The 12,166-nt window shown below is 50.0% G+C and overlaps 1 protein-coding gene across 4 annotated transcripts in view; it reads left to right on the plus strand.

Moving 5' to 3' along the window:
• Ppargc1b (PPARG coactivator 1 beta) overlaps nt 1-12,166 on the plus strand; it is a 106,888-nt gene that overhangs the window by 74,864 nt on the left and 19,858 nt on the right. For all 4 annotated transcript variants that reach the window (XM_041641347.1, XM_041641348.1, XM_041641349.1 and 1 more), the window contains exons 2-3: nt 2,396-2,569; nt 8,824-9,036. In XM_041641347.1, the coding sequence (XP_041497281.1) occupies nt 2,396-2,569; nt 8,824-9,036 (387 nt within the window). The remainder of the gene's footprint in view (nt 1-2,395; nt 2,570-8,823; nt 9,037-12,166) is intronic.

A 12,166-nucleotide genomic window follows, 5' to 3' on the forward strand; every position in this document is an offset into this window, starting at 1 on the left:
CTCTTCTCTCTTCTGCTTAGAATGCTTGCCTGTCTTTGCCCCTATGAGGAGTCCATCATGGCTCCACATTAGCATGTCCTGACTACAACATTGTTGCTCTTGAACTTGGAGGCATTTGCTCTGAAGTAGGAGGTAACTGAACACAGCACCGCCTTGCCACAGCAGTCTGTCTGGGAGTGAGGATGACTCTGGAGACCCTAATGGGTGGGCGGTACACCCTCTGTGGATACACTGGAAACACGGATGACTCAGAGACTGGGCCTGACTACTTAAGACTTCATCATGCTAATCAGAATGATGCATAATTAAAAACTTATGAATTGCTTACTTCTGGAATTTTCTATACAGATAAATAGCGATGACTGTCATCATACTTTCTGTGTGATTCCCCCCTCAGCCCCCAGGGGTCCACCTCTGAGAGGACAGTGGTCGCTTTTGTCTGTTCCCATCCTTGGCTGTTGCTTATTCTCTAGTATGAGGTTGAGTAACTTGCAGCTCAATACTTAGGGCTACTGGGTATCCATGTAGTGAGGAATATGGAGAGTGGGGACGATGGGGACTTGTCCCCGGAGCACATTTGCTGGCACAGTGCTACTTGGCCTGAGACTCAGCTGGGAATGGCCGTGTGCAGGGTCCTCGTTCCCATGCTGCCCATATAGGCAGGATTCTTGCAAAATGCCAATTAAGATATTTGACCCAAATTTGGGTAAAAGCCCTTTTCCTGTTTCAAGTTGAGCTAATTATATACATTTATTCATAATTTATGAGGCCTAGTAAGTGGGAACAATTAGGAAAAGGCCAGGGGAAAGCCTATTTCTCTTAAGTGTCTTGTTTGCCTGCCTTTCTTTCTTTCTTTTTTTCTTCCTTCCTTCCTTCCTTTCTTCTCTCTCTCTCTCTCTCTCTCTCTCTCTCTCCCCCCCCCCAGGCCAGTCCCACCCATCTACCATAGAACACTGCTGCTTTAATTATGACCATTGTCTTTCTCTGAGGTCACTACCCTGCCCTTAGCTGACATTTATTGAGCACTTACTGGGCTGAACTGTAACACCACCTCAATTGCCTGTAAGCCTGGTACTGTATCCATTTTATAGTGAGACAGTTGGGTTTCAGAGGGTCATGCGAATGGCCTTCCCTATCAGGCTTATGGCTGATGAGTAGAAAGTTAGACTCTGGATAGCCAGGCCTCAGCTGCCTTCCTCAAATCTGTGGTGCCTCGAGGGTTTCTGAACATCAGGGAAGTCCCATAATTGGTGATGGGTGACTTTGGGTACTAGAAAATCAACAGCTTGTGGCCCAGCAGAGGTGGGCTGGCCCAAGGGTCCGCATTGAAAATAAAGTCCTCCAGATGGGGCTAGAGAGATGGCTCAGCAGTTAAGAGCACTGTCTGCTCTTCTAGAGGACCTGGGTTTAATTCCCAGCACCCACATGGCAGCTCATATTGTCTGTAACTCCTGTTCTGGGGGAATCTGACACCCTCAAAAAGACATACCTGTAAACAAAAACACTGATGTACTTAAAATAAATATTTTTTTTAAGAAAGAAAAGGAAAAAATTCCCAGGAAATGAGGATGGTCAGGGTGGTGCTGCTGCCAGAGTCCCCTGAAACTTTCTCCCACCCTCACCTGGCTGCAGATGAGTGAGGGGCTCTGCAGGCCTCTTCCCATGAGCTTACATGGATGCTATCCTATAGGGGAAGCCTGCAGCATGGTTGCCATGTCCTCCCCTACGCATTGGGAGTGCCTGCTGCATGAGTCTCTTCTGCAGCTTAGGTTTTTCTCTGGCACATCTTCAAGACGATCCCTAGATCGGCCTCATTCTTTTCGATAGGACTGTGGTATTCTGTAATAGAGGCGTGTTATGGTTTTATTTCCAACTTATCTTCTAGGTGGTCTTCCACACTTCAGACATTATAAATAATCCCCCAACACGCCTGTGGACTTAGGTGTCTCACGAAAGCTTGGGAATCACTCAGTGTCAGACATTGTTAACTCCTTGTTCTGTTCTGTGATTATTAAAAAAGGACATTAGCCATGAGGCATTGCGTTCCAGGTGAGGGGCACTTATATAAAATGGTAACTGTTTACTGGCGCTAATAAAGTTTTCAGCGAAGCAGTCCTCGTAAGAGGAAAGACATGCTGTGCGGGCAGGGCCTTGAGGGATGTGTAGGAGTACAGAGGGAAAGGAAGGGGAGGGTAGGGGGGCTTTGTGCTGCAGAGCCCACCTTATCTTCTAGTAGGCTCAATAAGGAATGAGGCAGATCTTTACACATATTGATTATTTGGCAAATTTGGGTCTTGGTAGAGGGTCTGGATCAACAACCCTATGAATGAGCAGGTTCTTGGCTGGGTGTGGCCACAGTCAGCTCTGACCACCTCTTTCCCTCCTGTCTCCTCAGGGTGGGGAATCCGGCGAGGAACAGCTGTGTGCTGACCTGCCAGAGCTCGACCTCTCCCAGCTGGACACCAGTGACTTTGACTCAACCGCGTGCTTTGGGGAGCTGCAGTGGTGCCCGGAGACCTCAGAGACAGAGCCCAGCCAGTACAGCCCTGATGACGCCGAGCTCTTCCAGGTGGGACCCCCCCCCCCACCGATTCCCATGCTGTGCCCTAAACAACAGCCTCAGAAATACAAAGCCGACCTGCTATGATTAGGCCTCTGGGATGGGGCTTGTGGTACTGAGGTCTCTGCAGTACTGTTCTTGCCTCACTCTGTTCTCCCAACAGCTCTTACCAGAAAGAGCCCTCAGAGGTTCAACCAAACCAGCCATTCTGCAGAGTATTCTCAGTCCCAGTGGCTTGGGCACCCGGCCCCAGGCACATGTTGGCTAGCGTTCCTTTTAAGAAGGCTTCTTCAAGAGACTAATAGCATGAGATGTCTGGGCTGTTCTGCAAAACAAAGCAAGTTCTACAGACATTTGCTTGTGTGTGTTGGTTGAGGCAGGGGATACATTGCATGGATACAGATGAAGTAAGACTCACCGTGTTGAAGCTGAGGCAGGTGCCTAGGCTCAGTGTGCCTCTGTGGTGGTTAGGCAGCACTGTACTGCACGCATATGGGCTTGTAAGCCATTGTGCATCTCAGACAGTCCTGCAGAGGGAGCTTGTCTGTCCTTCCAGAGCGGCCTGTCGAGCCCCCTGTGTGTCAGGAGCTGAGGTCATCAGTAAGTAGACTCAAAGTCTGGAGGAGACATCCCTAGATTAGCAAACATATAAGCCAACAGTAGGGACTGCCAGGGCACAGGGCAGAGGATGGCTGGAGGCTGGTGTCAGGAAAAGGCCTCTTGTATTTAGCAGGGGAGGGGGGAATGGAAGGGCAGAAGCAGTGATCCTGGAACAGCCCCTGGGAGTTTGCAGTGCTGGGAAGGAAGTATAGGTAGTCGGGACCTCACCATGGAGTCCTGTGCATAGTACGCGTTTTCCTTGAGAGGGTTCTAACGTATAAATTGTATATTATTAATCACTCATTTTATAGGCGAGGAAAATAAAGCTCAGAGAGCTGGAATGATGGGTTCAAGGTCACACAGTAAGGAAGGATCAGGGCAAAGGTTCTAATTTGAGCCCACAACCTGTACTGCTATATGGAATCCCTTTACCAATCTTGTGAGAGCTGGCTCTGGCCCTGTCTGGCTCCATCTGGGATCTCTCTCTCTCTCTCTCTCTCTCTCTCTCTCTCTCTCTCTCTGTGTGTGTGTGTGTGTGTGTGTGTATGCATATGGAGGTCAGAGGACCACCTCTGTGATTCCTCAGGCATCATATATCTTGCTTTTTGTGTTTGTTTTAGAGACAGGGCTTCACCATGTATTGCCTAGAAATCACCTGTTTCCACTTGCCAATCCTGGAATAACAAGTACATGCAGCCACTCTTCCTTTCTTCCTTCCTTCTTTCCTTCCCTCCCTTCCTCTTCCCCTCCTCTTCCCCTCCCTCCCTCCCTCCCTCCCTCCCTCCCTCCGTCCTTCTCTCCTTCCTTCCTTCCTTCCTTCCTTCCTTTGTTTTAAACATGAGCCTTAAACTCAGTCCTCTTGCTCACAAGGCAAATGCTTTACTGTCTCACCAGCCTTCTCCATTAAACAAACAAACTCTTAAACACGGTGCCAAAACAACGTTGCTCCCCTCTCTCTTAGGGAACAGATGTTTTTCAAAAAGGCTTTCAGATTGCAGAGAGCTCATGTAAGAGTAGGGTCAGCGTGCTGCTGGAGACCAAACCGGGGAGACTACACAGGCCCCACACCTACTGCTCCTAGCCAGAGCCTCGGCAGTCCTCGGGAGATGTCATGTCACGGGTGCGACGAGCTCAGAGCTGAATGAGCCTGCAGAGGCTCCCAGCTCAGTGAGCAGTCAGTCCTCACAGTGGGCTGAGCGCTTACACCAGGACCTCTCCCCTTCACGCCCACTTCCCCCGGCCATTGCACACAGCTGCACCTGTTGCACAGATGATGATGTGACTAGAGTCTGTCACCATCACTGTCTGTGTAGCATCCCTCCACCCCTTCGTGAACTGTGGGGCTGTGTTCTCAGTTTGCATATTGTACCCTGGGACTTTACCCTGGCTGTGTCTAGCATTGTGCCCAGCCCTAATAAATAGTCATCATATAAATAAAGCCATGGGTCACCCCTCCTGATCACTTCTGCTCATGGACATTCATCTCTGTCTGTGCTCTCCCTGAAGACAATGGTTTGCTCATTTCTGAAATCTTGGCACATGGTAAGGGTCCAGTTAGTAGGTGTTATGACCTCTTCCAAAACCATGAACTGAGACCCAGAGTCCATTGGTTCTGATCCTCCTTCTGCCATTAACTTAGACAGTTTCATCCTGCAAGGGGGGGCACAATGGTGTCAGTGCCCTGTTCTGACAATCTAATGGCACCATTGCTACAGCAACAAACTAAGAGAAAGGAGAGCAAGCTATTGTACTGAGGGCTGACAAGATTTGGGGACATGGGCATTGCTTTCCATTTTCTGTATGTCCCAAAGTCTTGGGGCCCGGGTATGACAGGCACTTAGTGAACGTTCTTAGAATAAGCAGATGATTGGTTATTTCATCCTATGCGGCCTTTTACAGGGCCTCAGTTTCCCTATGTGAGGAATGAAGAGGGAACAGGGACTGTATCACTATTTCTTGATGTGGTAAGGATAGAGGACGTCACCAGTCCTTAAAGATGCTGGGAATTTGTGGACCCTCTTAGAAGGGCATGCTGGGCCGTGGGTGACTTCCTCGGTGTCTACAAACTCACGAAGGCTTCCTTGGACAGGCAGGGATCTCTGTGTGTTCTTTTGGCTCTCTGTGCTGCTCTGTCCCATTCCTTCAAGCCACTCCCATCCCCAAATGGAGCATTTCACTAAGGTTTCTGCAAGGCTCCTTTTCCTCCAGCCTGAGATGAGCTGGGGAAGGCTGGGGGTGGGGCAAGTCTATTAATATCCCTTTCTCAGCTGATTAACTCTCCATTAATTTTCACTCCGCTTCTAAGCCGAGCAGGGGGAGCAAGCTAATGGGCCCAGGCAGGATGAGGTGGCCAGCTCCAGTGATATCGAAAGGCGCCTATAGGGCAGCCAGGAGGCCTGGAAGGAGCCACAGCAGTGTGGGGAAGGTGGCCCTTCTCCTAACCCCACCCAGCCATTCCAGAGCTAGGCAGCTCAGGGAGAGGGGTCAAGGAACAGGTCTTTTGTTAGTCTCTGCTGCTTACATCTAGCCTCGTCATGGTCTCTGCCATTGTGTGCTCCTCTCCACCCCATGCCTGTGCTCGGTAAGTTAGGGTTCTCGCCTCCGTGGCCCTGCCCTGGCTTGCAATGTGACTTTGGCAGGTCTTTGTTCTGGGGCTTCAGCCCACCTGTGGAAAGAATGGCAGGCAGGCTTCCCAAGGAGCCCTAGCTGTAACCGGTTGAAGTTGTTGCCTAGAGCCCGCCTGTGTCACCAGGGCTCTGGCATGAAGTCACCCATGCAGCAGATGAGCTAGAACACGCATACCGCTTGTCTGACGCCCCGGCCACTGGAAAGCCCTTACATTCTGTAATGTGCGATAATTTATGGCACCCTGGGAATTCTCATTCCTCCCAGTACTGATGACATCATTCCGAGTGACTAGAACCCAAGAAATTGAAGTCAGCCTGTCTCCCTGTTGCTCCCCATCGGTTTCTTTCGCTCAGCAATTTTGCTGCTTCTCAGACCCCAGACTTGGAACTAGAAGCCCTGGGGTTATGTCTCCCCTTGTGCAGATTCAGGGCCACCCTGGTGGCAGAGTTCTGTGTGGTCATCCCCTAAATATCACTGGGTCCAAGTCCCAGGTTCTTAATTCCCCATCGAGTTAGCAAGTGTTCTGGAAATAGAGCATTGAGAAGTCTTGCCTGAGGATTGGGGGAGTCTTTCGGGTGGGGGTCAGTCACTTGAATCACCATAGCTTCAGAGTCCACAGAGCCCTGGTTCAGATCCACTAACAACTTCTTTTGACTTTATTTTTTATTCTTAGCTCTGTTCTAAAAATTACAAACACATTTATTCTCCTCTCCCCGAGTCCCCGTTTGAGTTACTCAGCTGCTGCCCTGACTGTAAACCTAAACAGATTCAATGCAGCTGAAAGGCCATCACGAGATGTGTATTTCAGATGAACTTCCTGAAGAAAAGATAAACAGCTAGGCCCGGGATGAGAAAGCGTGCCTCAGAAGGGAGCATGTGACAGCATGTGCTCCTGCCAGCACAGACCCAGGGAATCAGAGTTTCTGACTGCTTGGCCAAATCTAGAAGCAGTGTGGTCTGTGGCCCCAGCCTCAAGCGTGGGACCCAAGTGAGGCAACTCAGGGGTTGGAGAGGGCAGGGAAGGCGGGGTTCTGGTACATCTGTGCACCAGTTTTCTCTGCAAAATGGAGATGAGAATCATGCTCCCCTCAAAAGGGTGTTGTGTGAGCTCCTAGATGCTACCGACAGCTTTCCAGTTCCTCTCAAGCCTAGGCCGTTATCCTAGGTCTCCCCTTAGCCTGAGCCTTGTTTTCTCAGCCTTTTGCTTTAAGTGTTGGCTGTTCAGACAAAGTTCCTGGCCACTCTAGGCAGCCTGCAATCTTCTTGGATTTGTTGTTGTTGTTGCTGTTGCTTGTTTTGTTTGCTTGTTAGTTTGTTTAGCTATCCCAGCATCCCCTGGCTTCCTCCAGCCCCTCTCCAGCTCTGAAAGGTACTCCCTTGTTCTCCTGTCCAGCTCCACTCATCAGCAAAAGCCAGACTCTAGGAGGACAGGGGTGTGGTGTTCTGGGTGTGCTGGATGCAGTGCAGCGTGTGATGGGAAGGGAAGGGAAGGGAAGGAAGGGTGTGAGGTGGGGGCTGACTCCCATCGCTGTCACTGGAATGGTGGCTGCTGTGGAATATTTGAAGATGTGTTACGTTCATTTATGCTGTGGAATGTTTGTTTAATGATTCAAGGATGGGTTGCATTCTTTTTGTCTGGTTTTGTTTTTTCAAGACAGGGTTTCTCTGTGTCACAGCCCTAGCTGTCCTGGAACTCGCTCTGTAGACCAGGCTGGCCTCAAATTCACAGAGATCGCCTGCCTCTGCCTCCCAGAGTGCTGCGATTAAAGGCGTGCGCCGTCACTGCCCAGATGCGTTGCATTCTTTAATGCTGCATTTGTTTATCTCTATGAAGATGTGTTGCTTTGCCTGTCTAAAACACCTGATTGGTCTAATAAAGACCTGAGTGGCCAATGGCTAGGCAGGAAAGATAAATAGATGGGACTACCAGGCAGAGAGAATAAATAGAGGAACAAGAGGGAGGAGCTAGAAAAGGAGGAGAGGAGCCAACCATTCAGCCATACTGTCTGCTACAGAGTAAGAGAGAAAAAGGGGAATAGAGAATAGAGAAAAGTATAAGCCTGGAGGCAAGATAGAATAATTTAAGTTTTAAAAAAAGCTGGCTAGAAAAAAAGCCAAGCTTAGGCTGTGCAGTGGTGGTGCGCGCCTTTAATCTTCGGGAGGCAGAGGCAGACAGAGCTCTGTGAGTTTGAGGCCAGCCTGGTCTACAAGAGCGAGTTCCAGGACAGGCACCAAAGCTACACAGAGAAAACCTATCTCTAAAAACAAAAACAAAATAAGCCAAGCTAAGGCCAGGCATTCATAAGAAAACCAACAGTAAGTGGCGGTATAGTTAGCAGGTATAGCATAGCAAGGTAAGTGCTTGCTTTGTGTCAGGTACTGCATCTAAGCACCTTACCTGTGACCACTCCCCACCAGCTTTCCCTCTCCCCCCACTCCTCTTGGAGTGAGTCCTGTCTGGTATCTATGTGGCAGGTGAGAGCTAACTTACCCAAGAACCCACAGTTGGTGAAGTGTGGTCTCTGTGAGTCGGCAGCTTCAGAGCCCAGCACCCAGGCCTCTCCCTGAGCAAGCCAAGAGAACAAGCCCCAGGACCCCATTGAAAGCCCAAGCAGGCTTCCAGTGCTGTAGTTGTGATATCCACAGTTGGGCTCTGCCCAGTCCAGGCCTCCAGGGTCAAGGGGCTGAGACCCTGCTGCCAATGATGGAAAGGACCCGAGCCTCTGACAGAAGAGGCAGGTATTTTCAGGTAGGCTGCCTTCTGCCCAGGTCACAGCTCAAGGAGCAGCAGAGCCAGGACTGAGACTCCAGGCAAGGCCCTTCCCATAGCCTGCTTATCAAAGTCTGCTGTTCTCAGAGCTGACAACCTCTTTACTGAGTTTGTGATGTTCCAGGAATATGGAACAGATTTGTCAGGTTAAGGGATGGGGTGGGGTGGCAAGTAGGCAGTGGTGGTTTATCGGGGTACACAGAACAGCTGAGTCTACCACAGCGGCTAACCCCCCCCCCCCCGCCCCGTTGTCTCTTCCATCCAGATTGATAGTGAAAATGAAGCTCTCTTGGCTGCGCTCACCAAGACCCTGGATGACATCCCCGAAGATGATGTGGGGCTGGCTGCCTTCCCGGGGCTGGATGAAGGAGACACACCATCCTGTGACCCAGCTTCACCTGCCCCCTTATCTGCGCCCCCCAGCCCCGCCCTGGAGAGGCTTCTGTCCCCAGTGTCTGAAGTGGATGAGCTTTCTATGGTGAGGACTGTGGCCTAGGGCTGCTGTCAGGTTGTCGCACGGTGAGGGTTGCGCTGTCAGTTCCAGCTCAGTCAGGGTCCCTGAGCGCCAGCACATGGCTTCTGCGAAGAGCCTGGAGTGCAAGGTCTCGCCGGGCCTTCACCCTTCCTGCCTGGACAGTGGCGTTAGGCTTGGTTCTATTTCTGTTTTAAACCTTAAAATTACACACAAACATTTTCATGGCGATAGCACACAGAGGAGAAAAACCGAAGCAGGAAACAGAAGCGTGGACAGTTAAAAGCAAAACCTTCCTAGCCCTCTCACAATTGCCTTCCCCAGAGGTAACCATGGTTACTGATCTGTTACATGACTTTCCTCTTCACCTTTTTTTTTTTTTTTTCGAACTACAAAACCAGCAGAGCCTACGTTATAAACTGCTCTGCACCTTTCTCCCTCGGAGCAGTGTGTTCTGGAAAGCCTTCAGATGAGGGTGTGGGGCTTTGCCTCCTCCTGGGTGGCTGTGTGGTACTTCCAGGTAAGGATGTGCCATCATGTAACCAACTGTTCCCCTGCTGACTGATGGACATCCGTTGTCAACCACTCCATTGCCACTCACAGTACTGAAGTCGTTGGTTGCCCCGTGTGAGTCCGTAAATTCTAGAAATGCAAATTCTGGCTCATTATGCTTTGAAGAGGTCGTGCCAGTTTTCACACCAACAAGTGTAAATTTAAATGTATGTGGAGATGTGGCAGTAGAGACCAGCGCTGACTGGTCTTGCAAGGGTCTGGACCTCCCAACTTATTGAGGACACTTGCCTTGGATTCTGGCTCAGGCTACCAAAGCTTTGTATGAATGCGGGGCTTCCTTTCTGTAACTGCCACTTCTAGTGTTGCTGAGACTCACCTGGAGATCTAGAGCCTGTCAGAGCTGGAGGGCTCTCAGATCCTGGAAAGGCCCTCCATGAGCATGGAGTTCTGCTCTGGGGAAACTAAGGCCTGAGGGAGGAGTCTCATGGCAGGTCGGTATGCCAACCAAGTTAGACCCCCCCGTGTACTAACTTGTGCACTAGGGTGCCATGCCTTCTCTTCTGCAGCCTTTGGGGCCCAGGGCACTGGGGGGAACATTTACCAAGTGTCTGCTATGTTCCAATACATACTGTGTTCCAGCTCCCATTATGGCTTCCTCTTGTGGGGTCCCGCAGCCTTCCAGACTGAAAGAGACTGCTTTGATTTGAATTTCAGCCTTCCAATGAGAGCTTGTGGGTCCTCAGGCACACACCCTATCAATGACTCAGCTTTCTGATCCCTGGGAGTAGATAGTAGGGCCCGGGTCAAAGGCTGTCGGGAGAATTACAGTGGGTAATACCGGGCAATATTTAGAACAGTGCCTAACGTATAGGCCCACCTAAGACACACTGGCTGAGTCAGAGCCTGACTAGGCCATTAGTAGGAAGAATTCTCAGTGTTATTTCTGTACCAGGCCACTGCAGGAAACTTTGTGAAGGGAGAGAGCAACCCCTGCTGGTCACAGGTTGTCCTAGTCCTGAGCCTTCAATTCTGCCTACTTTGCATACTGGTTGCCCAATTGATTCTGTTTCCCCACACTGGGTTAGGCTTATGGAAAGCAGACTAAATGTCAAGTCTTCCGACATAATAATAGTTCTGGGGGGAGGGGAGGGCAGAGAAGTCACACAGACCCTAGGCCTTGCCTTGAATTCCAGAGAACTTGCCTGTGTGGACTTGGGCGACTAGTGAGCCTCTCTTGTAGATACGCATATCATGAAGTCAGTGGTGTGTCTCAGGGTTGGACTCTCAGAGGTGTTTTTAAAAAGTGTCAGATCCAGTGGTTTTGGGTGCGCCCCCCACCCCCCGCCCCTTGTATCAGGGCAGAGAAGAAAATAGGTTGCTCGGGGTGTTGCCTGCAATGGGGCTGAAGTGACTAGAACCAGATCTTGTCCCTGTGGCCCGGGGTGCGTGTGTGCGTGTGTGCACATGAGCGTGGTGTTTGCAGTCTAGGTACTCTCTAGCTACTCGGAGTTCAGGTGTCGTCTTTCTCTAACTCTTGGGTCTTTGGGGCTCTCCGCTGGGGTGCTAGGAAGGCATGCTCCCCAGGAGGCACCTGGTGCTATCTTACAAGACACTTCTTGCCTTGTTCTCACCCTTGGCTGTAGTGGAGGAGCCTGTTTTTCTTCAGCCTCTGCACTCTCAAGGTGGATGAACTGTGCCCCTGCCAGCGGGAGAGCTTCAACAGTATTTCAAAAGCTGTCTGAGGACTAGAGGGGGTAGCTCAATAGGTGGAGTGCTTGCCCGGCACATAGGAAGCCCATAAAACTGGGTGTGATGGTTTATGCAGACCTGAAATCTCAGCCTGTAGAAGGTAGAGGCAGGAAGCTCAGAAGTTCAGGTCATCCTTGACTATAAAATTTGAGGCCAGCCTGGGATAGAGGTGACCCTGTGCAAACAAAACCTTAATCTTATGATTTTACTAATAAAGACTCGGGAGTCAGATGCTGAGTTGAAAACCTGCTAGTTCAGAGAGGCCAGGAGCTGATCTTCCTCCTTAGCTGACAACATCCCAGAAAGAGAACTTCTCTTTTGCCATCCAAACCAAAAAGGGTCCCAAACTCCAAGTCTCACCCTACTACTTCCTGCGCATTTCTCTATTTGTTTTCCTGACTCCCTCTTGCTCTCTATGGCCACTTCCTGGCAACTAGTTGCTGGCTCCAGCTCTTGACCCAAGGTTGATTGTACTTAATTAGTATAATCTCGGGGTTTACAGTGTGCTAAGGTGTCCCAACAGCACTGCCCCCACACGCATGCAGATGAAAAAAATAGGTGAAGAAAGGGCAAACTAAAATTTAGCATTCTTTTACTTGTATAGAAGCAGTTGAGTGTGTTGGAGGTAACATGCACCGTGTGTGTGTGTGTGTGTGTGTGTGTGTGTGTGTGTATTCTTGTATGATTAAAAGCCCACCTCATGAAGGCTCACAAGAGAGTAATGGAAGTTGCCTCTAGAGAAAGGATCTTGAGAAGGAAGGAGATTTGCTTTTAATTGTCTACCTTTTAGTATTTCACACACACACACACACACACACACACACCATTTATGAGTACTGTGTATTTAGTTGAAGAAATAAATTTTTAAATGTCA

Source organism: Microtus oregoni, unplaced genomic scaffold (assembly GCF_018167655.1).
Source record: "Microtus oregoni isolate MIOR12 unplaced genomic scaffold, Mior012 000069F_ref0000032, whole genome shotgun sequence".
Taxonomy (NCBI): Eukaryota; Metazoa; Chordata; class Mammalia; order Rodentia; family Cricetidae; genus Microtus; species Microtus oregoni.